At 33.9% G+C, this 22,911-nt stretch overlaps 1 protein-coding gene across 2 annotated transcripts; it reads left to right on the forward strand.

The window, feature by feature from the left end:
• The first annotated feature begins 2,156 nt into the window (after window positions 1-2,156).
• LOC114408871 (endoribonuclease Dicer homolog 3a) lies at window positions 2,157-22,216 on the forward strand. Of its 2 annotated transcripts, XM_028372066.1 has the most exons (25): window positions 2,157-2,568; window positions 3,031-3,211; window positions 7,524-7,637; window positions 8,693-8,827; window positions 8,956-9,025; window positions 10,657-10,721; window positions 10,830-10,961; window positions 11,068-11,208; window positions 11,949-12,078; window positions 12,646-12,751; window positions 12,861-13,053; window positions 13,156-13,316; window positions 13,736-13,951; window positions 14,043-14,308; window positions 15,463-15,734; window positions 15,823-16,352; window positions 16,448-16,542; window positions 16,809-17,035; window positions 17,139-17,348; window positions 17,821-18,297; window positions 18,400-18,666; window positions 19,391-19,723; window positions 20,471-20,642; window positions 20,882-20,993; window positions 21,458-22,216. In XM_028372066.1, the coding sequence occupies exons 1-25, from the start codon at window positions 2,366-2,368 to the stop codon at window positions 21,672-21,674; spliced, it is 5,025 nt and encodes a 1,674-aa protein (XP_028227867.1). In that variant the 5' UTR covers window positions 2,157-2,365; the 3' UTR covers window positions 21,675-22,216. The 2 variants fall into 2 exon arrangements, with proteins under 2 accessions (XP_028227867.1, XP_028227868.1); XM_028372067.1 differs by lacking the exons at window positions 2,157-2,568; window positions 3,031-3,211; window positions 7,524-7,637; window positions 8,956-9,025 and having other exon boundaries at window positions 8,703-8,827.
• The last annotated feature ends 695 nt before the right edge of the window (window positions 22,217-22,911 follow it).

The raw sequence follows: 22,911 nt of genomic DNA on the forward strand, positions 1-22,911 counted from the left end.
GCAACCGAACACCCTAAAGTAGTCAACTGAAGGTTTGAAACAATGAAACCTCACCATGCTTCCTTTGGAGTCATATCCTTCACTACGTGTATATTGTATGACATCGATTTAGCACATGGAAAGCCCAGTTGACAGCTTCAGGACAGAATTCTTTAGGAACTTGTTTCTCTGACAGCATGCAACATACCATTTTCATGATTACTGTTCGGTGCTCTGCAATCCAATTTTACTGTGGGGTGTAGGCTGTAGTGAGTTGCCTACCAATGCCATTTGAACTGCAAAATTTGCTGAATTCCGATGAGGTAAACACTGAACTCCCCACCTCTATCAGAACATACCCTATTTCTTTATCCTCCTAACTATTGAAGATTTTAGTTAAATACAGCAAAAGCTTCTGACTAATACCATGTCACCTAATTTGGTTATATAAATTAGATTTTTCTTCTTCTTCTGAATCCTGATTCATTAATGGTTTTGATATTAGCACGCTAAAGTTTATACAGCAGTGCCTTTTATGTTAGTCACAGTCGCTGAAATTGGATTGAAACGAATGCAGTGAAAAACATTTTTTAGTGGTCATACGAATTTTGGCGTCAATAAAAGAGGCTTTTACCAGGAATAATAATCGCCGGCGATAGCTTTGGACATCCCAACCTTGCCGGTAAATATATTAGTGGCTATTTTTATTGCCGTTTAAGGCAAAATATATAATTGCATTAAAATGTCTGAGTGTCATCATTATATATTGACGTGTGGTTAATATAATGAATCAGACTTAAAAGTCCACTACCGCAAGGCCTATTGCATGTGACCCTAGGAATGGCAAAGAGCATCTAACTTTCCTGCCAAGTGAAAGTCAACCTAACTTGTATCATAAATTTTCTGATGCCAAACTGAGAGAGGAACTGTATAGAAATTAACCATGTACTCCCATATCAACATATACCAAAGCTTATAGTGTTGCTTGAAATCTGTGTTTCTATGCACCATGTTTGTTCTTGGACCAGTTCAAATCAGGTGTTTATGTACAGAAAAGATTCAGTTTCCTTTTGATAATGTTTTCTAAGCTTTTAGCTGTTCTAAATAAGTAAGCTTTAAAGGTTATTGTCAATGGAATGCGCCCCACCATGGACCGAGCCCGAGGCTAGGGGTGCCCTTTCCCACTTTGTTTCTCATATTTGGATATATGCTTTCTAAGGCTTGTATAGTATTAGAGTTATTAGGAAGAAATTGGTTACCTCTGGTAGCTTTTCTGTTAAATGCTAGTTACAACTTATCATCATTTCCATGCTTTGTCTATAAATTTGACATCATGTACTGTCAACAGTGTGAGATATCATTTTCTACCGAATATCATAAATAAAGAAAGTGTTTCTTTCTCTTATTAGTGTTTCCTGATATATATATATATATATATATATATATATATATAGTGGAGAATATAGCGCCTGCAGCTACATTAGCCGTGTTGGACAAGCTCGAAGTGAAACTTGTTGGCATTGATGGTGGGGTGCGCTTTTTATTGTCATAAAAGTAAAAAAAAAATAAATATTTTATAACAAATACGTTCCTCCGTGCCAAGTAACCTATTTTTACTAATAGTTACACTTAATCGCGAAATATATTTGTCACACTCCTATAAACTAAAATTTGTATATTTTTATTTTTTATGATTGTATTTGTTAGCAAATTATAAAAGTGACTATTAAAAATAAAAGAAGAAAGGATAACGGGAAAAAAGAAAGAAAGAAAAAATAAAAACAAATTTCGCCATGTGAAACTTTTAACACATATTTTTATTTAGGTGTGATCACACATATGTTATCATATATCTAAAAAGAATATATATATATATATATATATATATATATATATATATATAATAATAATATAATATAATTTATAGTGTGATTAAAAATATAAAAAATAAAAAATATTGACAAGGTGTTTAAAATAAAAATTGATTCATATTACATTACTCTTATTCTTATCAAATCAAAGGAATAGTTAAAAACTAACTAAGGAATAGTTAAAAACTAACTAAAGCCAGTTCACCTCAACTTGAAATGAAATAAATTATTATTTTTTTTTTCTTCACCCTTTGGAACCTTGGATCAATCGTTGGACACTTAACCTAACCTTTTCGTTCCACCGAGTCACATGAAGAAAAATATGACAAACCAATCTTGTCCAACACAGCTATTTCATTTTTACTCTCGCAAGATGCATAGAAGTTTGCTTTGGCACTGTACACCTCGTCTACTCTAGCAAACAAACAAACCCGACGTATACTTCTGAAACTCACTTGACTACTTCACATTCACACTCACTGTTCTGCGTTGCGTCCTACGTAGTAACCAGGACCATGAATTCCAACATTGATTCAACAGACCATAGCCAGGATCAAAGCAGAAAACGAAACCTACCCGATGCTGATGATTCTCCGGCGCCGAATTTCCACATTGATTCATCAGACCATAACCAGGACCAAAGTAAAAAACGAAAGCAACCCAATGATGAAGATTCTCCATCGCTTGAATCGCCTTGTTCCAACATGAACCCCAGAAGGTGCCTTTTTTTCCCTCTGTTTTTTTGGGTAGACACTTCATGAATTTTGCATCTTCTTCATTTTTTTATTTAAGAAAAGCCATTTTATTTGTTTGCCCCTTCTTTTCGAGTTTTGCATTTGGTGCGGGTAATGTTGCAATATGCATGCATGCCCCCATTTACGCTTTTCGTGTTTTAGGCATAAGGGTTTTGGAAATAATAATGATAAAGATTGCATTTTTCTTATTTTCTAGATCCTTTCTCTTCGAGTTTGATAATAAAGATTGCGTTTTTTTTTGTTATTTTCTTGCTCCTTTCTGTTCGAGTTTGATCATAAAGATTGCGTTTTTTTTGTCATTTTCTTGATCCTTCCTCTTCGAGTTTGATCATAAAGATTGTGGTTTTGCTATTTTCTTGACCGAGTTTGACAGAGGGAAAATTTTGTTTCTTTTATCAATCATGCGTTTTGGGTTTTCCCTATAGGTATCAGATAGAGGTGTATGAAGTTGCAAGGAGAAGGAACACTATAGCTGTGTTGGATACAGGGTCAGGTAAGACCCTGATTGCTGTAATGCTTATGAAAGAGGTTGGTCAAGCCATCAAGACTAGTGGTGTAAAGAAGCTGATTATTTTCTTGGCTCCCACAGTTCATCTTGTCAATCAGGCATGTCACACAGTTTTTTCTTCCCTTTCTGCTTTTGCTTCCTGTTAGTTTTTTTCTCCCACAAATGTGGTATTGAAAGCTTAAAGCTCTCGAAACAGAGAAATCTCGGTATGGGAATTCAAAACCTCTATTATTCAATAACAAAACTGTGGCTTTATGCCAGCCTTACAAAACTCGAATAAAATCAAAAGATAACAACCACGTTCACATTACCTAAAGACATGATAAATCTCATTAGGAATAGAAGTTATGCTAACTCCTAATAACTAGGAATTTATTAACATAACAGCAACTAACATGGTCTTAACGTGACAAGTCTTATTGGCTTAGAGGTCCTACATATCCTCCCTTAAACTGACCTGCAAACTGCAGTCAGTTTATTTCTGGTGCCAAGCAGATCTCTTAATCTCGAGAATAACTACAGCTTCAAGGGCTTAGTCATAATGTCAGCAATTTGATCTTTCGAACCACAGTGCACCAACTCAACAACACAATCTTTTGTTAAATCATAAAGAAAATAAAATCTTATGTCAATGTGTTTACTTCTACCATGTAAACAGGATTCTTTGAAAGTTTAATAAATGAGCTATCGTCACAAAACACCACATTGAACTCACAAAGTGGCACCAACAATAGACCCACAGTAAGGCTTTTTGGTTGCACATCTTCTCTTCTTCACAGCTTCTTGAGCAATATCCTTCTTATGTTGCTTTCGGTACTGTCTATGTTTTATATTATTCCTGATTTTGTATTTATTATTAGAATATTCTATTTCCTATTAATCATTAATTGATTGATCTTGTAATCAATACTGATTCCTTTTTCCACATTATTAGCATGAGGTGTGGTCTACATTAACACACAACATTACACAGTAAAATACTGTTATATGGTATCTAGAGCTTAAGTTATTCTTGACAGAGGAATAACGAAAATTGTGTTCCACCAGGGTCAGTAGGTCCCTGGTGGATCTCTTTGCTAACATCTCTCTTTCCGGCAATTTCCCCCCTTTTCGCCACAACATTCCTTCCGTGTGAACAGTAATGCGCAAACGGTGAGTGCGCTTACACTGCCACTGCATTGCCATCAGATTGTCCACATACAAGCTAACTATAAGAAATCTTCTTCATTGTTCTGTCTTTGTAAACAAAGTGGGCTGACAAAAACATTTTTCTAACATCTCCTTGGCAAAATAGGATTCAATATTATTGTACCAAACTTGAGGAGCTTGCACATTTATTCTTCACTTGCAGCAATATCCTCCCTTTATGGTGGGAGACAATGTCCTGGGTAAATTTATCAACAGCAATGCCTCAAAATCCTAGGTAGGGATCACTACCTGCAGCATGGACACGGGGTTGCTGAAGGGAAAAAGTCGACAAGATGGAAGTGTTGGTGGATTGCCTTAACATCCACAATCTGGCAGCACAGAAATAAAATAGTCTTCCAAAATGCTACTTTTGATGGAAGTAAATTGATGGATGATGCGGTCCTTTTAATCTGGACATGGATCAAAACCATGGAGAAGGACTTTGTAATGCATATTAATCAATGGTCATCCAATCTCAAGGAAGGGTTTAAAAGTTAGGAGGGACTGGGTGTGGATGGATTATGTAACATATTAGTGTGTTTTCAGCTTGGTCCAGCTTAAAGGATGGAACCCTGCTGGATGCATAATTACCCATATGTATCCATAGTACCACTGGTACTATTTCAATCTATAATATATCTATTTTTGCTGAGCAAAAAAATAAAATAAAATATAGGGCTTTTTGATTCTTCTCATACCCTTAAGGTTGCTCAATAAACACTGCCTCATTCAACTCACCATGCAGAAATGCACTTGTTACATCAGGCTGGTACACAGTCCACCTTTGTGGGCTACAAGGGCAAGAATCATTCTAATGGTATCCCGACTAGCTACTGGAGCAAACACCTTGGTGTAATCTATTCCAAACTGGCCACAAGCCGAGCTTTATATTTATCAACCTCACCATTGTCATTCAACTTGCTCTTAAATATCGATTTCACTCCTATTTTGGCTCCATCTAGTAATGCTGCTAATTCCCATGTTCCATTCTTCTCAAAGGCTTTGATTTCCAAATCCATAATTATGAGCATTTGGCAGCTTCTTCGAATACTGAAGTTAGGGGTGGACTCTGATCAATCCAAACCAAATTGATGAGAAAAATCTGAATTGGTTCAATTTGGATTTTAAAATACCAAACCCAAAGACATTGGTTTGGGTGTTTGAAACTTGCAGAACCCGAACTGAACCAAACAATAACGATTCTGTGTGCAAGTTGGATCAATTGAAGGAGGTGAGCTTGTACACTCATACTATTTTATGAGTTGGACTGCAAAATTGACAACCACAGTTAACTTCTTCTGGGTAGGGGTGATCAAATTCTCTTTTGGGAGGACTCTTGGGTGGAAAGAGGGATTAGGTTAAAAGATAAGTTCCCGGAATTATACAATCTCTCATCTCAGAAATTTCACACAGTGGCAACGATGGGAACCTTCAGTGAATCTGGGTGGGAATGGAGCTTTTCTTGGAGGCGAAATCTGTTTGATAGTGAAATGGGAAGAGCTTCTGAGTTTATTGATCAAACTGCTGCAATTAGGCCTTCTACAGCTTTAAAAGATTCTTGGTTATGGGGAGCTGACTCAAAAGGAATTTTTTCCACTAACTCTGCCTACCTTGATATTAAAGCTGATCATCTTAATGAAGATCAATGTCTTGGTTTCCAGCACTTATGGAACATCAAAATCCCTCCTAGAGCCCTAGTATTTGCTTGGAGGCTTCTATGGGACAGATTGCCCACTAAGGATAATCTACTTAGGAGGAATGTCACTATTGATAATGACCTGTGCCCTTTTTGTCAGAACAAAGCTGAATCTGCCTCCCACATATTCTTCTTGTGTCCTAAAGTTATGCCTCTATGGTGGGAATTCAGCTCATGGGTAAAGGAACCTAGAGTGCTTCATTGGAGACCTTTGGATAATTTCATCCAGCATTTCTCTACGGCAGGTCTGAAAGACACCAACAGAAAGTGGAAAATCTGGTGGATAGCAGCTACAACATCAATATGGAATCTTAGAAATGACATTATCTTCAACAATAAGCCTTTTGTCATCTCTAAATTGGTGGATAATACAATTTTCCTCTCTTGGTCCTGGATGAGGGGGTGGGAAAAGGATTTTCATGTTCCTTTTCACCAATGGTCCTCAGCTATGGTAGTAGCTTTTAAGTAATGTTTGTCTTGTTGGGATGGGTTGTTTGGTTTTTGTTGGGTCGGTAGCTTCTGTTTATTGCGGTTTGTTTCAGGAGGCTCTACCTCCTGTGGTCTGTTATAGTACCTCTGGTACTTTGTATCTTCTATCTTTAAACTAATATATTATATTTTTGGCCGTTAAAAAAAAAAAGTTAACTTCTTCAACAGTAGTACTCCAATTGCACTTGTCATCTTCCATGATAGTTCGACCAATAGCCTGGAAAAGGTAGTTTTTCACCTTTAGATCTTTCAGTTCCTGTTCCTTGATAGTTTTCCTCTGAGCTTTTGTCGGCTTAATCCCATATGCTATCATGAGAATTCCTGTCTCCACCAAATGCTAATACTCCTTAGATTGAAGAAGATTCTACATGAGCATAGCCCAATGTTCATAATGGCCATCAAACTTAGGTATGGCTTGTTGCACAAAATTGCTTCCTTTCGCTGCCAACTCACCCTCCCCTATTTTGTTCACCAAATGTTTCTCTCACACATTAGGGGACTGCAGTTCCTAACTTACACCACCAAGCCCCTTTTGTGGAGCTCTAATGCCAATTTGTTGAAAGCTTAAAACAGAGAAATCTTAGTATGGGAGTTCAAAAGCTCTATTATTCAATAGCAAAACTGTGGCTTTATGCCAGCCTTACAAAACAGGAATAAAATCAAAATATAACATCCATGTTTACATTACCTGAAGATGTGGTAAGTAAATCTGACAAGGAATAGAAGCTAAATGGAGATATAAGATTAGGGAGGGGGAAGAGGCCGCGGGTTCGAATCCCCCAACTGACATTTCTAACAAAAACTAACACACTAACATTTGCCGATTAATAAAAAAAAGGAATGGAAGCTAAACTAACTACTTAAAACTAGGACTATATTAACATAACAACAGCTAACATGATATTAATATGGTAAGTCTTATTGATTTAGAGGTCCAACATGTGGCTGATGAGATGTTGTACTCTTCCTTCATAACAAAGTGCATGGTTTATTCAGTCACAGGTTAAACTTATTTGGTGTTTGTGTCCACTTTGCAGCAATTCAAGAATATAAAATTTCTGACTGATTTTCAAGTTGAGGAATACTATGGGGCTAAAGGAGTTGATACATGGACTTTGAAGACGTGGGAGAAGGAGATTAGTAACAATGATGTATGTTTATTTATTAACCTGCTAATTGATTGTCACAAAGATACTTTAGGCTTACTTTGTTTCGGTGAATTTTACTTTCATTGATTTGTGCAGCATTGTTCTGGGCCCAATGGCATTTACCTTAAGATCTCTTATAGTAGTCTTGTTAAAGTTAATTTATTGTATAACTATATAGCTTACATGTTTTCATTCATTAATCATGGGACACAAGATATTACATAATTAAGAACTTGTGGTATTTTCTTTGCCACTATCTTGGTCCATGTCCCTCCATCTTTGCTCAACGTTGATTGATTATATGGTACCATTCTGTGGTTGTCATGTGTTTATGATGCTCTTACTGGTTTTTGATTCTCCATTTTTATTTTATGTGAGATATTAGCTTGAAAAGTGTATAATTAATTTAACTAGTGAATTTTTTAATTGTTCTGAATTCCTAGCCTTGAATAATAGTTAATTAGTTATGTCAACAGCATTGTTGTGGTGAAATATTATTCAAACTCTTGTTTGATTAGTTTGTAATAACACAATGAATCAACAAGTATTCATTTTAAACAAGACAGTGTATTGTTAATTTCATTCTTAAATTTTTGGGGTTTACTTAGTGTTTTGTAAAACAAAGAATATTCTATAGAACTTAGTCTTAAAGCATTTATGGTGTTTAGATTTGAAGCTCAGAATTTCTGGCACTTGCAATGATTCTTAATAATGAATTTGTACCATTTAAAACAACTCTGTTTTTTGGGGAAATTGTTGTTATTTGATAAAATAAATAGGATGTATTAAAGGAAAAAAAATCAATGTGGAGAGCATTCGAACTGCTCCCGTGTGTTGAATATTTCTGCTTTATTATTATATTTAAATTCTTTTATCACAACTATAAGTATTAACAAGCATCACTAAGTTGTTTTCACTTTTGATGATTATCATTTATGGTTCTAAGTGAATTTTCAAATAGCCTTTTGTGTGAACCTCAAGTCTCAATTATGCTGATAAACTCATGAATACCCTTGACTTAGATCTATGGTTGCTATTAATATCTTTCTGTCTTTTAGGTTCTGGTTATGACACCCCAGATTCTTTTGGATGCGTTAAGAAAAGCATTCCTGCGTATGGAAATGATATGCTTGATTGTTATTGATGAATGTCATAGAACAATTGGCAATCATCCTTATACAAAAATAATGAAGGTGAGGCTACAAAATATTATCCTTTTTTTCCTTGTAGGTCATGCATGATTTCTCTATCTTCTTGTCAATTAAAATTTTTGGGGTTAGAGAATAGATTTACAAATAGCTATTGTCTTATGCCAATGAAGGAATTTTATCACCAAGCTAATGAAAAGCCAAAGATTTTTGGGATGACAGCATCACCTGTTGGTAAAAAAGGTAATTGTTTATGTGCCAACTTTGACAGCATCACCGGTTGAAAAAGGCTTTCCTTGTAATTTGTGACTATCCAATTTATTCCCCAATCCTCATATAGAGGGTTCTTCTTTGTTTATTTATTTTGTAGTTAGTTTTGCTTCTTCATTCTCATTTTAAAAAAAAATCCTTGTGATTCATCAATACAACATCCATTGTAAATTTGAATGTCTTATTTCTTTCACTAAAAAGAGTAAATGAAAAACACACTTAAGAAGACAAATCAGTGAAGATGACTATGACTACCTACAGTAAGAAAGAAACAAAAACACTAAATTAGAAGTAGAACAATCTTCTGAAACTGGTAAATAGCTAGTACTTGATTCATTTTGTTCAACTTACTTGTGCCCCGGAAGTGTATTGTTTTCACATGTTTTATTAGAGTGTGCCCCCATTTTTAAATTTGTGACCTGTTAAGTATCACCAAATTTCTTACCTTCCCTGTCATATAGTATACTTTTTTCTTAAATTGTATGATGTATGTCTGTTTTAAAAGAGTTTGGTCCTATTTATTTCCCCTCGATTACCTTCCCCATGATGGGGAAAAATTTGTTTTGTGATCTGACTGCTAAAATCTCTGTATAGTTTTTTTTTTAATTATTTGATAGAATGAAAGGGCCTTTTAGGGTAAAAATCTACTCAATCTGCCTTGCCTTTGTGCTGCTTCCACTTACACAAAAAATATATATTTTAGATTCAACATTCTTGTATAAGTCTTCCAACGTGATTATAGAAACTGAAAAACATTAATAAAAAAAGAGAAAAATTTAAAAGTGTATTTGTACTTGTTTTACTTGTATTTGCCACCCAATTTCAAAACAACAAATGCTTATAATATAGGGGGCAAATGCTCAAAATTTTGAAAATTAGGTGGCAAAATGCATGACATATTGAAAGTTGGGTGGCAAAATGTGCAAATTTCATAGTTTGGTGACAAAATTCGCAAAAACGTGAAAGATAGTGGCAAAAAGTGCAATTATTCTTGTAACATAAAAAATAAATAAAAAATAATTTTATTTTAGGAAAAATACTATAGTAAAATGTTTAAATTTTTTCGGGTTAAATTTAATTTTTTAATTAGTATAAAACCTTTAACACATTTTTATACTCTATTTCTTTAACTTCTATCTTTCCTATTTATTTTTCTCTTATTTCTTTCCATTCTATTTCATTTCTAATCTATATAGAGCAAAAAAGCCCTTCCAAGGGACAGCTATGGTTTTAATCAATATGTTTTGTGCGAAAGATGAAAGTTTTAGCCATTGCTGCAATTTGCAATTTAAAAAATATGGATATGCAATTTATCTCTGCTTCAAATACAACCATCAAGTTAACTTTCTTTTCATATAAAATAAAAGCTCTCCAGCAAGCGTATTTATCTAGTTATTTTAAATTAGAATTTGATGTATTTATGCCATGATTTGCTGTGCCCTGCCTCCTGATGAAGCTCTTCACTGTGCATTTTTTTAATGATTGCTTTTTTCTTAAGGAATTATTATTTTGTGATGTTCATATTACGACAATCACTTGGAGTCCATATTGTGAATATAAAGACTTGCTATAATATGTAATTTATGTATTATATCCTGAATCAGGTGTTTCCTCTACTATGGATTGTGAGGATCAGATATCAGAACTTGAAAGCATCTTGGATTCTCAGGTAATTAATCTCTTGACTTTGATTTGAACTAATTTTTCCACGAGTGCACTTGTGATAGTATGTTTATACCAATAAAAGGTAAATGCTTTTTTTTGTTTTTTTCTGTAGAGATATACTGTTGAAGATCGGACAGAGATGGATAGGTGTGTCCCATCTGCTAAAGAGAGTTGTAGATATTATGACCAAGCACGATTTTCTGCTTTGAGTTTGAAACCAAAGATTGAAGCCTTGTCGTTCAAGGTATCTGTGGGTCATCTTGCTATGTACAAAATACACTGCTTTTCTGCCCCGTACTCGTTATTTCTTACAGCAAAAGATACTGACTGAATTTAATCTGTTTGGACAGTTTGATGCATTGTTATCAGAAAATCAAAGTAACTATAAGGATGTGGAAAATAAATTTAAGACACTTTCTCAGCGGATGTCCAATGAACTTGCAAAAATTTTACATTGCCTTGAAGATCTTGGGATCCTATGTGCTTATGAGGTATTTATCAAACTTTCATTGCGGGGAAAAAGTTGTGCGATACAGAAAAAGAAAGGGAAGCTTTTGTTTAATGGAATTTTAAAGCTGACATAATTTCTGATGTTTTTAACAAGGGTTTACTGCTGCCAGTAAATTATTAATGTTTTGTAATTAAGGAAGAGTCACTGAAGTCTCTATTTTTGAATTGGGGATATATTTTGTTAACCAATCCATTGCTTCTTATAAATCAGATGAAAAATATCAACTCTCACCCACTTAAAGTTTTTTGCTTTGAGGTGGGGTAGAAAGTCTTCCTGATATGTAAAAATATCACCATATAGTCGCATTGAATTTACACATTTATATACATACACCAATAAGGGGTTATTGCTGATGGTAAATTATTAATGGTTTGTAATTAAGCAAGACTAATTAAAGTTTCTCTGTTTTTGAATTGGGTTTATATTTTGTTAACAAATCAATTTCTTCTTATTAAATCAAATTAAAGATATCAACTCTCAATTAACCCACTTAAAGTTTTGGCTCCGAGGTTTCTTTCTTTTACCTTCACTGATTATGTGTAGCAAGCAAATCTTAATGATATGTAAAAATATCACCATATATTAGAATAAAATGTACATATTTATACACATACATCAGTATGTACATGTAGAAATTGACAAGCCACCAGATTTTTTTAATCATAGGCTTATCTTTTGTTCCTGACACACACACATTATAACATGTCTAGCTTTACGCAGGCTGTTAAAATCTGTCATGAGAATTTTTCCAAATCTGAAGGAGAGTGTGAAATTTACAGAAAAGGTTATCTTCAATGTATAACTTTTCTTGAAGAAGTAATCAAATTAATCGAAGAATCCCTCCATCTTGGTATGATTTTTTTATAGTATCTTCCCCCCTCCCCCTATTTGGGCTATTGATGTTTTTGAATCTTTATGCATTTTTGAGAATTGAAATTGCAAGTATCTATATCTAATTCAGGCAATCTGGAATATTTTTATTAGTTTATCTGCTACTAGTATATTTTAAGAAATTCTTTCGAACTCTATTTGTCATAATATGTGGCAAGATTTTATGCTGATGCTATAGTATGTAGCAATATTTTATGTCAACAACAATTTTTTATTCATGTTTCTTTGGTTTTAGAATAGTTAGTTTCCTCTTTGAAAGGGCCCCATTTGCAGACTTTCCATTGGTGCATTCTGCTTTTGACATCACAAGCAATCTGTTGCAAAGCCAAAATGCTGTGGATAAATGGATCTTCCTTTGTTGGTTTCATATTCAGTTCATAATTAGCCAAAAAATTACAGTAGCATGTCCTTTTAGACAGCTTTTGGAGAAATGACACATGCTAAATGCTTATGAGGCTATGGTAATTTGTTCATTCATTGCACTTTGCCTTAATCTTTGCTAACTAATTAACTATTATTGCTGCAGCTGATAAAAAGATTTTGGAGGTTGATTTTAATTATTCTCAGGCAGAAGATTTGGGATACATATCTCCCAAATTAATTGAACTTATTAAACTCTTTCAGTCATTTGGGTATGGAGCTATGATCTGCCGTTCTGGTCATATAAATAGTTTTTCTATGCAATAAAGTTGTATTACATATCATGGTAAATTGGTAATCTATCATTCTTTGTCTTTATAGAGAATCTAGTCAGGTGTTGTGCCTTATTTTTGTTGATAGAATCATTACCGCAAAGGTGATCCAAAGATTCGCAAAGACAGTTCCCAATATTTCTCATTTCACAGTTTCCTATTTAACTGGTAACAATACATCGGTTGATGCTCTGGCTCCTAAGAGGCAGAAGGAGATATTGGATTCTTTCCGCTCTGGAAAGGTATTTTGTTTATTGCATCATGTGAAACAAATGATGTACAATAAATTTGTCCTAAATGTTGGTGTTGAAAATCTAATAATAGATTATTAATTCTTTTTTTAGGTCAATCTATTATTTACTACTGATGTACTTGAGGAAGGAATTCATGTGCCAAACTGCTCATGTGTGATACGTTTTGACCTCCCAAAGACAGTTCGTAGTTATGTCCAATCTCGTGGAAGATCTAGGCAGGCAAACTCCCAATTTGTTGTGATGTTGGAGAGGCAAGTATTCTGATTTTCACAATCTGTTTGATGTTGGAGATTTCTTCTCCCCTGAACACTCTTAGTACTTATTTAAGGATTGTGCAGTCCAGATTTTGAAAGAATAATATGCAAGCTGGGAATGGAAAACATCTGTTCTCCAGCTTGAGGGGGAGTGTTGGAAATATGAGCATTTAATGTTTATTTCCTTTCCAAGTAGCTTAGTTAATATTTAGCTGAGTTCAATGTATCTTGGAAAGTTGTGATATTTTACTTGTTCTCTTGAAAATAGCTTTAGTTATTTATTATCTATGTAATCATTCTGATTATAAATAGATCAATCTGCTGGGTGGAAGGATAACCGAAAAGCATATTAAGAAAATAGTCTTTGTTTCTCTCTTTTCACACTTAATTATCAACATTAACCCTTGTATCTACAGGGGAAACTTGAAGCAAAGAGATCAACTCTTTGATATCATTAGGAGTGAGCGGTCCATGACTGATGCATCTATTTATAAAGAACATGAATCTAGTTTAAGGGCATGTATGGTGGGGAAAACAAATGCATACTATGTGGAATCCACTGGAGCATCTTTCACTTTAGATTCTAGTGTTAGTCTCATCCACCGATACTGTGGAACACTCCCTCGAGATAAGTAAGATTATATCCTGTTGTCCTTGTATGCTTTTTAACTATTTGAAATTGAAACATAGTCTTTACATACTTCTGCATGCAATTTGGATTAGGTACTCCTGTGTAAAGCCCAATTTTGAGTTTCTGTCTGTGGAAGGGGGTTATCAGTGTAAATTAATATTACCATCTAATTCAGCTTTCCAAACAATAATTGGTCCTTCTGGAAAAGATATGCGTTTGGCAAAGCATCTTGCATGTTTCGAAGCTTGTAAGAAGCTGCATCAAATGGGTGCCTTAAATGAACATTTGGTTCCATTAATTGAAGATTCTTCAGAAGATGACCATATTGTGAAAAATAAAGAATCAAGTTCTGGTGCAGGTATAATTTATCTGCTAATTATTTTTCATTTATTTTTTTTATCATTGTCTGTAAATTGTGGGGAAATATTTTGCTTAATTTGAAATTTTCATTAACACCTCAGACTTCCCAAACAATGGCTGTGCATATTTCAAATATCATTTGCAATTTTTTTAATACAATTTTTATCCCTTTTAACTACATGCAGCACTGCACAAATTGATTTAATAATAAATACTTACAAAACATCACCCCCGTGTATTTTGTTTGCAAACAACCACTACGAACTTCTGAATCTGTGTTGCAAAATTTGCATAATTGATTTTTTAAATTCATACAAAAACCATTTGTCTGCCGATGTGTGTTTGGATTAGCTGTGAGCAAAAGATTATCCATTAGTTGATTATATGTATGATTTATTTTTTTCAAATCAATTATTATAAGATTAGTTTCATGTTTAGAAGATGTATGTACTGAAAAGTGATTTCATGGTAATATGTTTATTTGGATTGTATGAAATAATTTAAAGAATTGTTTTTTGGTGGCAAAAAAGTATTTCTCTGCCCTAGTTGTGAAATAAGCAAGAATCAATAATAAAGCTTCAATTTTATGGGGAAAAAATTGTTTTTACCCTAAGGCATCAACCTTTTCAAAACAGTGTTTATGATGATAAAAGTCTATTATATGGTAGTTTTTCATTTGTACTTCTATTTTTGTAATTAATTTTTTTTTCCTTCTAATTATTCAATATTTTTCAATGTTAGAAATACAATAAATTAAATAGATACTATTGGTCAAATGCAAGCATGTGATGAATTATTTCCATTTATTAGGTATAAGGTAAACTATTGTGAGTTTATCAACCCTCAACAAGATTACATAAACTCATGAGTTTGACAATTTATGATGTTATGTTAGGTTTGGATATTTGGTATTTTTAATATTATTTTGGTATAAGGTAATGATTTTATTGACCCTCCACAAGTTTACACATGCTCCCAAGTTTGACAACCATGGACTGAATGAGTATGCATGCAGATTTGAAATGTTTAAGCTTCATGGGACCTATGTCAGAATGTGTCGGATGTTGCATTGTTCCTTTTATATAGGAATCTACTGAATGTTTGTTTGCATTGAAATGCATGTTGATTTTGCTTTGCTTTTGACATTTGAAGGGACCACAAAAAGAAAGGAGTTACATGGAAAAGCTAACATTCATGCATTAAGTGGTGCATGGGGAGACAAACTCACTAGAGTCAAATTTAATGCGTATAAATTTGAATTCACATGTAATATTGTAAGTGAAATATACTCTGGGTTTGCTCTTTTGATTGAGTCAGAGCTTGATGAGGATGTGGGAAATGTAAATTTAGATCTTTATTTAGTCTCAAAGATTGTGAAAGCTTCCGTCTCTTCATGTGGGCAAGTTGATTTGGATGCTGAACAGGTATAAAAATAAGGATTGATCCAAAGTAGTATATAGGACTAATCTCATTTTGTTTTGAAAGTTAACTTGATGCTTTGTTCTCTACTAGATGATGAGAGCAAAATGCTTCCATGAGCTTTTTTTCAATGGTTTGTTTGGGAGACTGGTCTTGAAGTCCAAATCAGCAGGAGAAAGGGAATTTTTACTTCAGAAAGACACAAACTCATTGTGGAGCCCAAAACACTTGTATTTGCTTCTACCACTAGAGAAATTGAATGATATCTGTGAGGGATCTTTGCAAATTAATTGGTGTGGAATTAATTCTTGTGCTTCTGCTATCAAATTTTTAAGGAGGAAATTTTCTTTGGTCACTGGAGATTGTGATGATAACGGCACAATCACATCACCTCATGATACCAGTTCATCAGAGATGGAATGTGTAGGAGCAAACAAGATTCACTTTGCTAATTGTGTGGTTGATGCTGATAATATAAAAGACAGGGTAGTTTTGGCCATTCACACTGGGAAAATATATTGTATTATTGAGATCGACAGTAACCTATCTGCTGAAAGTCCTTTCTATGGAAACAATGAAAAATCAAAGGAAAGCATTACCTTCTCGGATTATTTCAGCAAAAGGTGCATAAATTGTTTTATCCCGCCTCATGCTTTTTCTTGCCCAATCAACTTAAAATTTTGATATACTTTACTAAACAACTTAAAATTTTGATCAGTTATGGAATTTCACTGAGACATCCTGGACAGCCTATGTTACGGTTGAAGCAAAGTCATAATCCACACAATCTTCTTTTCAACTTCTATGAGGAAGGTTAGTTGTTCCTAATTGAAGTTTTTATCTTGTGGCTCTTAAATGCTGTTTCAAATTTCTGTATTATGATTTTAATGAGATTTCATATAAAATTAAAATTTACCATCTCAGTTGAAGTTGTCTTATGGAATCACATTTGACACCCTGATGATTTGAAAAAATGATAGCAGATATGACCTTCTCTATTACTTTCTGTCTTGATAGAATTTATGTGAATCCTGCATGCACCATCACTTTGATTATGATATTTTCTTTGAGTTGAGCAGATGCACGAGACAAGTCATCAAAAATTGGCCCTGCAGCCTCAAAATTGCCAGTGCATGTTCATATTCCTCCCGAGCTTCTATACATTCTTGATGTTAAAAGAGATGTGTTGAAATCACTGTACTTGCTGCCATCTCTGATGTACCGCATTGAATCTTTGATGTTATCTAGTCAGCTTAGAGAAGAGATAGATGGTCAAACTAGCAAGTTCAACATACGTAGCTCACTGGTTTGTTCTATATACGATTTTGAATAAAATACTCATTGATTGTTGATGTCTATTTTCATTATGATAATCTTATGCGTTTTTTTTTTCTTTTTGTATATGATAGATTCTAGAATCACTTACAACTTTGAGATGTAGTGAAAGTTTTTCAATGGAACGTCTTGAGTTGCTAGGAGATTCTGTTTTGAAGTATGTGGTGAGTTGTCACCTCTTTCTTAAATATCCTAAAAAACACGAAGGACAATTATCTGCCAGACGATCATCGGCTGTTTGTAACTCAACCCTACATAAACTGGGGACAGATCGCAAATTACAGGTATTCATTACTGTTTTTGTTTTTTTGGTAGCAAAACAAATTCTGATGACTCGGGAGACAATCAAACTCTTAACCAAATGATGAAAACTTTGATACCATTTAAAAAACCATTGGATGATTCATCAGGTTTAGCTGCTGGAATAGTTATTTTCTAACAAATACAATTCCACGCCATGCATTTATTCATGGCATGAATGTTATTTGTCTACTATTATGGATGTCAGTATCAATATTGAAAACTATAATTTACGTTAGGCAAGTCCGGGAAATTATTATTTTCATTGTTTTCAACAGATTAAAATTTGCATATAGAAAAATTATAAAAGTCCTTTCAGTTCCCGGACCATCCTGCTTTTGTAATTCCCACCTTTATTTTTGTGTTTTTTTTATAATTTATCATTATGGGATTTTTAATAGTGGGCAAGCATTGGAATGAATTAATCACATGTTTTTTTGTCATGTTATCCGTTAGGGATATATTCGAGACTCTGCTTTTGAACCACGCCGTTGGGTTGCTCCAGGACAGCGTTCTATACACCTTGTTTGTTGTGATTGTGGGTTGGAAACCCTTGAAGTGCCTTTAGATGCAAAATTCCATACTGAAGATCCAAAAGTTGTGGTTGGGAAGTTTTGCGACAGAGGTCACCGCTGGATGTGTTCTAAGACTATTGCTGACTGTGTTGAAGCTCTGATAGGAGCATACTATGTAGATGGTGGACTTTTTGCTTCACTTAATGTGATGAAATGGCTTGGGATTGGTGCTGAACTTGAACTATCATTGGTTGATGAAGCAATCACTGCTGCATCTCTGCGTACATGTTTGCCAAAAGAAAGTGAGATTGCAAGCCTTGAAAAGAAAATTGGGTATGAATTTTCGGTCAAGGGACTCTTACTGGAGGCAATCACACATTTGTCTGAGAAAGAACTTGGGATTGGCTGCTGTTATGAGGTAGTTGCGAAGTTTCATATATTCTTTAAGTAATTGATATTTAACTTGTAAAAGTTTCTTAATATGATACACATATAATACGACTTATTGAATTTATGGCAGAGGCTTGAATTTCTAGGTGACTCGGTATTGGACCTGCTTATCACATGGCATCTTTATCAGAGTCACACAGATATTGATCCAGGGGTGTTGACTGACTTACGTTCTGCTTCTGTCAATAATGACAATTTTGCTCAAGTTGCTGTTAGACATAACCTTCACCAGCACCTTCTACATAGCTCAGGATTATTACTGAGCCAGATATCAGAATATGTGAAGGTCATTTCTGAATCAGATCCCAGATCACTTCCAAGTATTAGTGCTCCCAAGGTTAGTTTTGTTGATCATTCTGGTTAATTTTTTATTATATAGAGTTACTTATACATTTGTAATTACTTATTTGAATTTCTGTTGCATTATGTTTTGAATTGGAATTGATTAGATTTAGAAACCAATTACAATGCTTGAAACTCGTTACAACATATTTACCAAATCTTTTTGTTAACTATATTATTCAGTGTATTAGGTTGCAGCATGTATACCCACATATATACGACAAAAATGATATCTAAAAGATAAACCAATCTAAAAGGTAAAGTATAAACCAATCTTATCTAAAAGGTAAAAGATAAACTGCTTCTCTAATTACAATCAACAATATGATTTGCCTTGATTTGCAAATTGTTTTCCACGTTAGCAACACCAAACAAAGATGAGTGAAATTCATTTTATTTCAATGACTTTACTTTATTACCCATACTTAGATGGATCAAATGGGTAAACTAATAAAGGCAAAATTGTTAATCGATTATTTAAAATTAGGATTAGAAACAAATCAAATTTACACAAATGTGACCAAATTTGATTGGTTTTCTACATGCACACAACACAAATCAAGGGGATTTACAAAATCAAAGCAAGTCCTATTTTATAACTTCCCAAATAAAGATTAGCATTTATAAATAGAGACAATTCCTGAAGTATGTGGCTCCAAACATATACCTGGCACTTCTTTTAAGTTGTAACATTGTTATTTTTGTTATAAATGTCACAGGCACTTGGAGATGTAGTGGAAAGTATAGTTGGGGCTATACTAATTGATACCAAGCTCAGTCTTGACCAAGTGTGGAACGTTTTCTATTCTCTATTATCTCCCATTGTTACTCCTGATAAACTTGAATTGCCTCCATTTCGTGAATTAAATGAATTATGTGATTCGCTCGGTTATTTTGTAAAAGTAAAAGAAAATTGTGAAAAAGTGGGATCAGCAATGCATGTTGAGGTTAGTGTACAACTTCCAAATGCCCTATTGGTTCGTGAAGGAAAGGGGGCAAATAAAAAAACTGCAAAAGGAGAAGCTGCTTTTTATTTGTTGAAGGATCTTGAGGTTTGTTCTTTAATGATTGTGTTCTGGAGTTTTCTTTTCCCTTTTTGTTAGTTTTAAGGTCTTCTAAAATCTGCCCATATTATCTTAATCTGAGTCGGTCAATAGTTTATTTAGGGAGAATGTTTATTTTGAGAACTCCCACAGACTTCTTTCTTTTTTATGAATAAGAAGCTAGTAGACGCTTCTAGGGAAAACATTAGTCAAAATTATTCCTGATAATAAAACATGGGTGGTTTTATGGTAGATAACAATAATGCTATTAAATACTTAGGCAAGCTGTAGAATATACACACCTAAACATATAAAATGGAGAGATATAAGCTTCTCAATTTGATCATGCTTGAAATTTCCCAAAAGAAAACATAATGGACCAAGCTAACAAAATGTATAAAATATTTCACCCACCTTTCTCCCTGGTTAGTTTCAAATTTGTCCTTCTCCAAGTGCTGAACTTTTTGTATAGCCTAGCTTCTTTAATTGGCCCCAAGAAAGGATTCCATACTCGATAACAAGGTAAGAATAAATAGCTAGCAGTACTGCCTACTTTTGCGCTAAACACAATTACAAAGCAAACCATCATAAATTTTTCTGACATTATTTGTCGTCCAGTCCACCTTACCTGAAATGAAAAAGATTTTTTTGGAATGGATTTAATTTTTTGATATGAGTGAAGTTGATTAGTTATTTTAATTTTTTCTCATACTACTGCTATCCTTATTAGTATATATTTTGATGACCACTTGGCAGAAGCAGGGAATTTCACATGGTAGTTTCATGTCCAAGGGAAAAAGAGATAATCCTGACCATGTCTATGGTTCATCTCATCTCAAAATGGATTCTAGTATTCTAATTGAAGAACATTCCTCAGAGCCAGCATCACATAAAAGGCACATATTGGATGAAACTAACTTAACTGCAAGTAAGTTGCCTCCCAAAGACTCTTTGTAATTGGTTTCTAAATCAAATAGAGCAAGTTGAAGTGATGGGTTTGTTTCCATTATCTACAAATGAAAGGATTGGTGCTTAGTGGTCTCTCTACCTTGTCTTCTTTTTGGCATTTTATACCCTTTTATTCCCTGCTATTTTCAAATCCAAGGGCAATGAGTTAATTTATTAACTACCTACATATTAACTTCATTTTGGATTCATGTTACACAGTTAATTTATCAATTAATATGAAGAAGGGAGGACCGCGGACCACATTATATGAAGTATGTAAGAAATTACAGTGGCCAGTGCCTACATTTGATTCAACAGAATATAAAGATAGGTGAGTCCATCAACTAATTTGTACTTTCAATTGCTTGAGCAACTTGAATCTGAAAAGTACTTTTGTTATGTAGTACTACATGAAGGATTTGTGTGTGTAATATGTGGAGAACAGAATTGATCCCTAAACTTTAGGGATTGAAATCAGCTAACATAGGAAACAATCAACTAGCTAGAGAAACTGAATGAAAGAGTATTTCAAAATCAAACAATATAGATCATACTCAAAACCGTCATTTCTCATACTCATTCTTACAATCCAATGTATTTGAAGCATGGGGTTTCTTTTTTTAGGGAATCGCTTGCACCACCTTACATCATGCATTTCAAAAATTGGTTTGATATGGCAAAAAACAGATTTTAAATGATATTATTGTTTATATATGATGTGCAGATAAGAATATTTTGTTCTAGAATTGGTAGTGCTGTGACATGTGAATCCGACAAGTTTTTATTTTGTCACAGATCTCTATTTGAATCCTGTGAGGGGCTGCAAGGAAGCAAGGGACAGAACTGCTTTGTGTCGAAAATTACCTTGTGCATACCCAATTATGGTAATATAGAAAGCAAAGGAGAAGCTAGAAGTGATAAGAAGACCTCCTTTGACTCTGCTGCAGTTCAAATGCTTCTTGAGCTGCAAAGACTGGGAAAAGTTGAAATTGATCCTCTCCCTTCTAGTTAGGGGAAGAGAAAGGAAAGAAAAGGGAAGGGAAGGAAAAGAAAAGGGAGAGAATATAAGAGAAGGGATAGTACCCCAATTTTGTGCCCCCAAAAAACATGAACTGTTGTTTTGTGCCATTGATCTGGTAAATTCTCTCAGATTAATGGCAGAGGACCATTAGTTTACAGTATTTTTGGGGTTGCAAATTTGTGGTACTAGTATTGTGACCAAGAAGAGAAAATGATTGGAAAAAAAAAGGATTGAAAAAAATGAGGTGGTGTTTGAGAAGATTCAAGTGAGAATAAACAGAAGTCCTTTTCCTTTCCTTTCCTTTCCTTTCCCCAGGGAAGGAAAAGAAAACTCAAACAGCAAAGGTTGATCAATTTTATTCATAAAACATAAAATTGCAGAACATGACTTTGACGCAATAATATTGCATGTACATGAATGTAGTAGCTGTTCTTAGGGCACTTGTGCATGTATGTAGTATCTTGTTCAATTTTTTTCCGTACATAATTTAAGTTGATTTCATCTTCATATACACGAAGACACTTTTATCCTGACTTGTCAATCCTCATCTCACTCTGGCACGCGGTGATGTGCAAGTGCAAGCATAAAGTTGCACCAAAGTATCTAAGTCTTTCAATAAAGAATGTTGGGCGTGGGCCGGGTGGGTCTTTGAAGTATGAATATGGTAATTTCATTTATTATTGTTATCTATTGTGTTATTTCTTATTTTTATAATACATGAAAGTATTTATCCAAATTTTTAATATCAATTTGAAATTAATTGTATACTATATTATAATTATAAAATTAACCTAGCAAATGAAAAGTTAGAATGAATCTACTCCAATAAGATGTCCCCTTTTAAAACTCGGGTGTGAAGGTTCTCTCTCATCCAACTCAAGTAATTAAATCAAATTAAAATAAAATAAAGAGTTGTCACTTTATAAATTCTATAAATCCTTTAATATAAAACTTCTAATCTAAATTAAAAGGTTTACTTTTCACGTGATAAGTACATAATGCGTAGTAAAATGTTTATGTAATCTATCATCAACTTGATTAATTAATTTAAAGATATGAAGCTTTCCCGTTATAGTAAGTTTAAAAGAATTCTTTGTTCTTCCATCAAATATTCTGCCTTTTCCCAATATACTGAAGTTTCAAATATCCATAGATTCATGTTTACCAAGGATCAAAATTATATTTTGTCTAAATTTTGAAGTAATTAGACCCTAGAGCATAGCTTGTC

This window comes from Glycine soja, chromosome 4, assembly GCF_004193775.1.
Source record: "Glycine soja cultivar W05 chromosome 4, ASM419377v2, whole genome shotgun sequence".
Lineage (NCBI taxonomy): Eukaryota > Viridiplantae > Streptophyta > Magnoliopsida > Fabales > Fabaceae > Glycine > Glycine soja.

Bases quoted from the DNA above. Each gene is read 5' to 3' on its own strand.
- LOC114408871 (XM_028372066.1), top strand. From the start codon at position 2,366: ATGAATTCCAACATTGATTCAACAGACCATAGCCAGGATCAAAGCAGA. The intron at 8,828-8,955 runs GTGAGGCTACAA...ATGCCAATGAAG, and splicing joins CTTATACAAAAATAATGAAG to GAATTTTATCACCAAGCTAA. The intron at 14,309-15,462 runs GTATAATTTATC...TGACATTTGAAG, and splicing joins AGAATCAAGTTCTGGTGCAG to GGACCACAAAAAGAAAGGAG.